Source organism: Lolium rigidum, chromosome 6 (assembly GCF_022539505.1).
Source record: "Lolium rigidum isolate FL_2022 chromosome 6, APGP_CSIRO_Lrig_0.1, whole genome shotgun sequence".
NCBI classification, from domain to species: Eukaryota; Viridiplantae; Streptophyta; class Magnoliopsida; order Poales; family Poaceae; genus Lolium; species Lolium rigidum.
In genome coordinates this window covers 114760041-114766763 of record NC_061513.1, presented here as the reverse complement: position 1 = coordinate 114766763, position 6723 = coordinate 114760041, and the positions used below count along the sequence as shown (strand labels likewise).

General features: G+C 42.4%; 1 protein-coding gene across 1 annotated transcript; it reads right to left on the bottom strand.

Moving 5' to 3' along the window:
* Positions 1–1252: 1252 nt before the first annotated feature.
* Positions 1253–6487, bottom strand: LOC124668490 (clp protease adapter protein ClpF, chloroplastic-like). Its single transcript, XM_047205618.1, has 11 exons — positions 6427–6487; positions 5098–5457; positions 4838–4897; positions 4680–4771; positions 4362–4440; positions 4197–4290; positions 3575–3687; positions 2719–2764; positions 2023–2063; positions 1778–1936; positions 1253–1673 (listed from the first exon to the last, which is right to left on the bottom strand). The coding sequence occupies exons 2-10, from the start codon at positions 5434–5436 to the stop codon at positions 1781–1783; spliced, it is 1020 nt and encodes a 339-aa protein (XP_047061574.1). The 5' UTR covers positions 5437–5457; positions 6427–6487; the 3' UTR covers positions 1253–1673; positions 1778–1780.
* Between the last annotated feature and the right edge of the window lie 236 nt (positions 6488–6723).

Sequence of the window (6723 nt, the reverse complement as noted above, 5' to 3'; positions counted from 1 at the left end):
ACTCCCTCGCTGGAGGCGCTGTCGAGGATACCCTCCCTCCGATCTTTCCCTATAGTCCCGGGTGAAAACCCTATTCCCCGCAGAATGGGCGGCGACTACGCCTCCGGCGTGGTGTCCTTCTTGAAGGCGTCGTTTTGGGTAACGGGCAGTGTGTGGTTGGTCAAATTCGGTTGGAAGTGGTGACTGATTTCTCTTGCAGCGCCTCCCTTCGGTTCTCCGGCGAGGGTGCCATTTCTCTGTGCTGCTGCTCCTTCGTGCCACCAGAAGCTTGCGTCTGACCTGGCGAGCCCTCGTGGTCGGCGGTGGAGTTGGTCTCGCGGTGCTCTTGACCATTCTTGGTGGTCAGGTGTGGTCTCTGCTCTTTGGTCGCAATGTCATTATATTCCATTCGAGCTCTAGGGTGAGCGACTCCGGCCGACTGTACAACGCCCTTCGTCCAGGGTGAGGGGGCAGGGGTTTCCTTCGGCTTTGGAGACGGATCATGGCCCTCTGCCCTTTGGAGTAAGAACTGGCTGGTTACCCCTCGACGGCGAGCTATCTTCGGGTGTCAACTTTCGCCACTTCTCGTGAGTGGTTTTGCCTTGGTGGATGAGGACTCCGACAATCCTAGTGTTAGTATGTTGGTGTCTTGTAAGCTGATCAATCAGCATCCTGTAACCTTAGCCGTTCGTGGCTTTATTAATTTAAAACTAAGTACTTGTGCCTTATGTTTAAAAAGAATTAGAAGGAAATGACACTCTTTACTGCGCATGCATAACAATCTAGCTTTTATACATCGAAAGATCCAAAGTAAACATCATATGATCTAAGATAATAACTAGAATTCTTGTTAAAAGATGAATGTGAACAAGAAAGCGATCTCATGTTATACCCCCCCAAGAAGTTCACCCTCATCAAACTTCTTTTCTGAAATTATTGACAGTGGAACCATGCAAATCGCGTGGGCAAGTTGCAAGTAATATGGAGCAAGGCTCCATTGATTGACACTGTTTACGGACCTAGATAGTATACGGGTAGTCTGTCACGTCTGCAGATTACTGATTCTTTTTCTCCACCAACTAACAGGTACGTTCGTTCGTTAATCAGAAGCGTGCTCGGCTGCTCGGTCACGAGACAACAAGACCCAAAACGTTTCGAACAGCTAGTACTCCACTTGTCCGGGGCATGAAGACTCCCGATCCGGGGATCTTCACCCTTTCTTCCAGGTTATCAAACATGTGGCCTCCACGGAAGATAAGTGCAACATTTGTACTGTACCTAAAACCTTTCTTATTCTATATACTTCAGCAAAATTGCAAGTATGATGTATGTAGCTATGTACATATCAGAGGGTTCACAGGCAGATATGCACCACAAATACATAATGATCTTCTTTACATTCCCAGACATTAGAACCATTCACACTCAAGCGTAGGGAGGAAGTTGCAGCTTGCATGTTTAATATTTGCAATCATTCCTGGACTGCACAGTGCATATCACCCCAATCTGCAAGGTCAGATGCTACATGTAGCTTCTCTCCTTGCATGTTTCTGTGCACTCTTGCGATTCTGTGATAGCTCGGTCATCACTAACATTTGCCCACTGCTATGAAGCTACCAGATCGTACCTATGTCATCCATCGTTCTAAATCCTTGGTGGTGTGCATCTGGAATGGTCTACAAAACTCTTGTTACCTGATTTAAAATTAGATTAAGGTGGGAGTCTATTTTCCTGGCAAAAGGAACAGTTGAAGTGTATTTGAAAATAGTTGAACCCCACACTGTCAGTGCATCCTCACCGTTCAGCTATTTGTACTGCCATCGTCGTCATTTTCATCTCCAGAAGCTTCATATCGTGGCTGGTCGTACTTCTCACGCAGTTGCTTAACAGGAATAAAGTCCCGAGCTGTGTCCTCACCAAAAAATAGGAATTCGGTGTAGGGGTGTTCAAATCTTCCCTGTATTAGAAGACTCTAAACATCAACAATTCAATTTGACAAAAAAAAAGAGGAAACAACCGAGCAAACGAGGAACTCAAACCCACTTTCTCCGATTCTTCAGCTTCTGACAGATTTTCTTCTGCAACTGAAATTACAAATCTATAAGCATATCTCAAAATGGCACTGATAAACCAAAAACGAATACATTTGATTATGATCTTTTCTGGCACCATTTAATTATTTAACAGATAAAAGGGAATGCTTATTGAAGTTTCAGATCGTAGACATTTTTTATCTGTTTCCATCAAAAACACTTTTTGACAACGATTCTTTAACCTATGGTGTACCAGAACAGTGGAATCAGCACGCAGTTAATCCACCTTTGCTGAGAAAAGGTCATTCATAGCAAACAGACTGGAGGAGCTGCTGAATTAAAGTCTGCATGGTACGTAAAACCGTACAAGGCCAAACAGAGTCGACTTCTTCTCAGTTTCGGTTGTTTTAAAAACTGCAGCTAGACTGTATACTGGTTCCAAATAATGGAACTCGGCAGGGTTTCCCCCGTCTTTCTCAACAAAAGCGAAGGTGCAAGTGAAACACTGAATTCTATTCTTATGCATATTTTGACATTTCATGAATAAGAGCAATAGCAAAAACTAAAAAATACAACAAAGCTGATTCAGCATATGGTATCTGAAGACAACAGAAAGGGCATGTATTCTTTTGACTGAAAAGAAACTTTTAAAGGACCCACATGGTAATAATAGCAATAACAAATGAGGAAAACAAGAGAACAATACCATATGCCACAAGGAGTTCTGGATCAGCGTATACATCAACTAGCACCTGGAATAATACCGAAGCATCATAATGTGTTTGAAAAGACTAGGGACACTGTCAATTAAATTGCAGACATATAGCATGCAGAGCAATGATGTAGCTAAAGCAAAGTCCAATGAAGATGTCAATAGACAGAGAAAGAGTAAATTTAACACTAACAAGTTTTCCTCCTGAAGGACATGAAAAAACAAGGACAATAGTCAATATCATCCGTGAGTGGAGAAGTGGATGTACAATCTCATGACCTGGTTTATGTCCCTTATGGACACGAATTCTGTTCCTAGTTAGTACATATTCGGGCTTCCCCTACAGTTTTGTTTGAGAACAAACAACACCTCACCTCAGATCCATAATTCAAAGCCTTTCTGTGCTCTACTGCGAGGAGCAAAGTAAGAATAATGATAGACAGATATTGCTATGGTGAGCTTTCTTCAATGGTAACCAAGTCATAGAAAAGAATAGTTCACATCATGGTCACTGAAAGGATTCTAAGAAATTTCAGGACTTGTGAGCAAGGTGTACAATCAAGGATTTCGGGTCAGTAATTTGAGTTACTGGCCGCAGGAGGAAAAACAAGTCCACTAAAAGATTTCAATAATTATCAAGTCAACAAATAACTAAGTTAAAAAAAAACCAAGTTCAGTCTTTGCCAGGAATCGTATATGTCATTATGCTAATCTAACACCCATGTAGATTGATGTAAAGCTGATAAAATCAGAGTTAACTATAGCATGCAGATCCTACAAGAAAAAAAATCTGAGATATTCTCGGATCTGTGGATAGTGAGGAGCAACTTAAACTGGAAGCAGCATTTACTTGATAAAAAGGTTGATTTGGTCCTTTGGACAACTTCTCCACATTTGCTGTCTCCATCCATGACTTGGATTCACAGCACACGGGATCCATGCCACATATCACAGCTCTATATCCTTCAGCAGAAGAAATCAAAGAAAAAAACGAACTAGTGTCATATGGGTGATTGTTGAATAATGAGTGTTGAACTACAAAATATCAAGCGCAATGAAAAAATAAAAGAACGAAGCTAAAATCAAGAAAAAAACTGAACTAATTCAAACCATATAATTATGTAGTATAGTTAGTTGCATAGCTGCTAGAAATGCATATTTGTTACTTTCAGTGGTTCAGTCCTAACTGTAGGAACGGAAACTGGTCTATTTACTCAGATAATTGACAGACTATTGCTGACAAATGATAGTGACCAACACCAATCTGTTTCCCTCTAGGGAAGCAACATTGGTTTCACCATATGAACTTACAAATCTCACCTTCAAGGATAGTGAGAAAGTATTCACATATCACATATATGTCCCCACCAGTGGGGACTTTTACAACATGAAGAATAAATCAATGGAATTATTGGCAATACTTTTGCTTGCTAGAACTTTGAACAAATAGCAGATGTTAAAAACTTACTCACCATGTACCTTGTGGCGTACTTTCTGCCCAAGTCGAAACTCATATTTTACACCTTGGTATGCAAGGGCTTTAGCAGATAGTGCCAGAGAATCACCCTACATGGCATTTGAAGTCAAACAATTTCACAAAACCATCAGATGACTGGCACACCTCAGTTTTGGTATACCTCAAGTTTAGCGACTGCATCACGCAGCTCAGCTGCCAAAGCATAGTTTTCGCTTTCAATAGCTTTCTGCAAGTCTGCACTGGAAAAAAAAAGGATAAAGGTAAGCTATCTGTCAAACGAACCAACTTTGGAGTGCCAAACAACTATGTTTCCTTTACCAGATTCAGTAAGCTATAACCTGCAGGTTAATTAACAAAACGGAGAACTAGAGGATGTTCATTCTATGGTTCCATAAAAAAAGTTGTTCTATGGGAACAATATACATGTGGAAGCATTTTAAAACTTCCCGTTAAGGGTAAGAAAGAAATATTAGCATACCGTGCACGTAGAAGATCTAGAGATTTATCCTGAGCTTCATTCTTTGATGAACCTCTTTTAGCTTCACGCTGCCTGGTTATCTCTGTTTCAATCTACAAAACAAGACTCTTTAGAAAGATCCCATCCTAGTTATCTTGGAAGTTAGGTCATTATGGTACCTCAGCGAGCTTCTCCCTCAACTGCTTTGCCGCATCAAATTGCTCTATATTCAATGCATACTGGCAAGAACCAAGTATTAATAGTGAGATTCGATTTCCACAGGTAAACATCAAACATTTAGATGTATCAGCATCGAAATTAGTGAAATAATCGTAGATTCGATAGTAAACTGTACTGTAGACATTCGACCGGTAAAAAGAAGAAATAAGATAAATATTAGTAGTTGTGGTGAGGTGATGGTAAAGATGCAAACAGTCACCTGTATCCGGGTCTGTAGATCCAGCTGGAAGTAGAAGATCAAGATGTCTTCATTTGCAGACTCACTGCGCTCGAGCCTTGCCTTAGCATTCTTGTTACTGTTACTGTTGCCGCCATCTCCTCCAAACAGCCATCTAGCATTTGTCCTTACTGTGGTATTCATCTTTCTACTGTTGGTCCTCATGTGTAATTTTTCTGTACACCAACGCCATATGCATGCTCCAGGACTCGCTGAGTTTATTTTGTTAAACAACCTCAGATCACTCCTAGCAACACAGGCTAGTCTGCAGCTTGTTCCATGGAGCGAGGCAACCGAATCGCACACAGAGATGCCTTGCATTGTACCTGTGCTGTGATAGGCCTGAAAAGCACAGAGTTAAACAGTTGGATCGGTTCAATCACCACACATACAGTCGCAAGTAAGTAGCTAGTCAATGGTATCTACAGCTGCACCAGAGCACACAAACAACAGCATCCCTAAAGTAACAATGTCTGATACCCAGTTATACTTTTTCCACAAGTTGCTTGAAATCACAACATTGGCACCCCACTCTGATGCTCTCTTTGCAAAAGAGCTCCGCAACTTGCTTGTCAGTCTGGAGGCGGCTTGCCCTGGATATGGCAATGAGATTGCTTGCGTCTTGGCTGGGAATGCTTCAGAGGACTTGATCAAGAAGGTGGAGAAGTCTTTGTCTCGCACGAGGGTAAGAAGGTTGAGGGGCTTTGCAAGGAAAGCTTCCGCAACTTCTTCATAGACTCAATTTGGGTTGTTGTGTCCGTTCAATCGGGTCTGTTCGTGGTGAAAGTAGGTTAAGAGAGTTTGTTGGTTTGTCTAGTCGGTTGGGAAGTTGCTTGTTTTGGATGTCGCTTTTTTTGTGGTTTTGGTATTTGTTGTAACGGTTTTCGCACCATTAATTAACTGGGCATCTTCTTTTCTTAATTAATAGATTGGGGCAAAGCTTTTGCCCCCGTTTCAAAAAACAAAAACAAAAATACACTTGAATTTTTTAAAATGCATGTCCGTGGTTATAGTATAGATATAGAAACAGTGCAGAAATCCCTAAATGTTGGTCGATATTTTCAGAGTTACAGGCAATTCCATGGATGGGAACCCAACAGGCCAACATACAAGAGCAATTTTTCCCAACTGCACCTGCCGACCGAACTTTTCTCATTTTGGCATCATTGTCTCACAGGGAACAATATTTTAACCTTATGTAAACGACAGCAGAAGGAATCTAAATATCAAGACGGTAGGAGGGCGATACTACAAGAGCGGAGAGTGGAGGAATCAAAGGCAGGCGAGGGGAGGGGAACAGAGCTCGGTCACCTGGGGCGGCGGCCTTGTGGGAGAGGAAGCACGGTGCGGTCCGGCCGGCCCAGCAAGACGGCGGCTCGAGCGGCTGAGCGCGTGGGCGCCAGGGGTACGGAACGAGTTGCGCTGGTGTTCGCTGGCTGTGGATAGACCGGGAGCTAGGGACGGGAAACCCGCCTCACCTGTGCCAGTCGTTGGCTCCAACGCGACGGCCTCAAATCTTTTCAGGCCATCTGCTGCTTGAATCGTAGGAGTAGGATTTTTCACAGGTTCTTTAGTCTTTGGATGAAGCAGTTAAAATTTCTGTGAGAA

Bases quoted from the DNA above. Each gene is read 5' to 3' on its own strand.
- LOC124668490 (XM_047205618.1), bottom strand. From the start codon at position 5,436: ATGCAAGGCATCTCTGTGTGCGATTCGGTTGCCTCGCTCCATGGAACA. The intron at 4,898-5,097 runs GTGACTGTTTGC...GGTTCTTGCCAG, and splicing joins ATCTACAGACCCGGATACAG to TATGCATTGAATATAGAGCA. The intron at 1,937-2,022 runs GTGGGTTTGAGT...CTTCTAATACAG, and splicing joins AAGCTGAAGAATCGGAGAAA to GGAAGATTTGAACACCCCTA.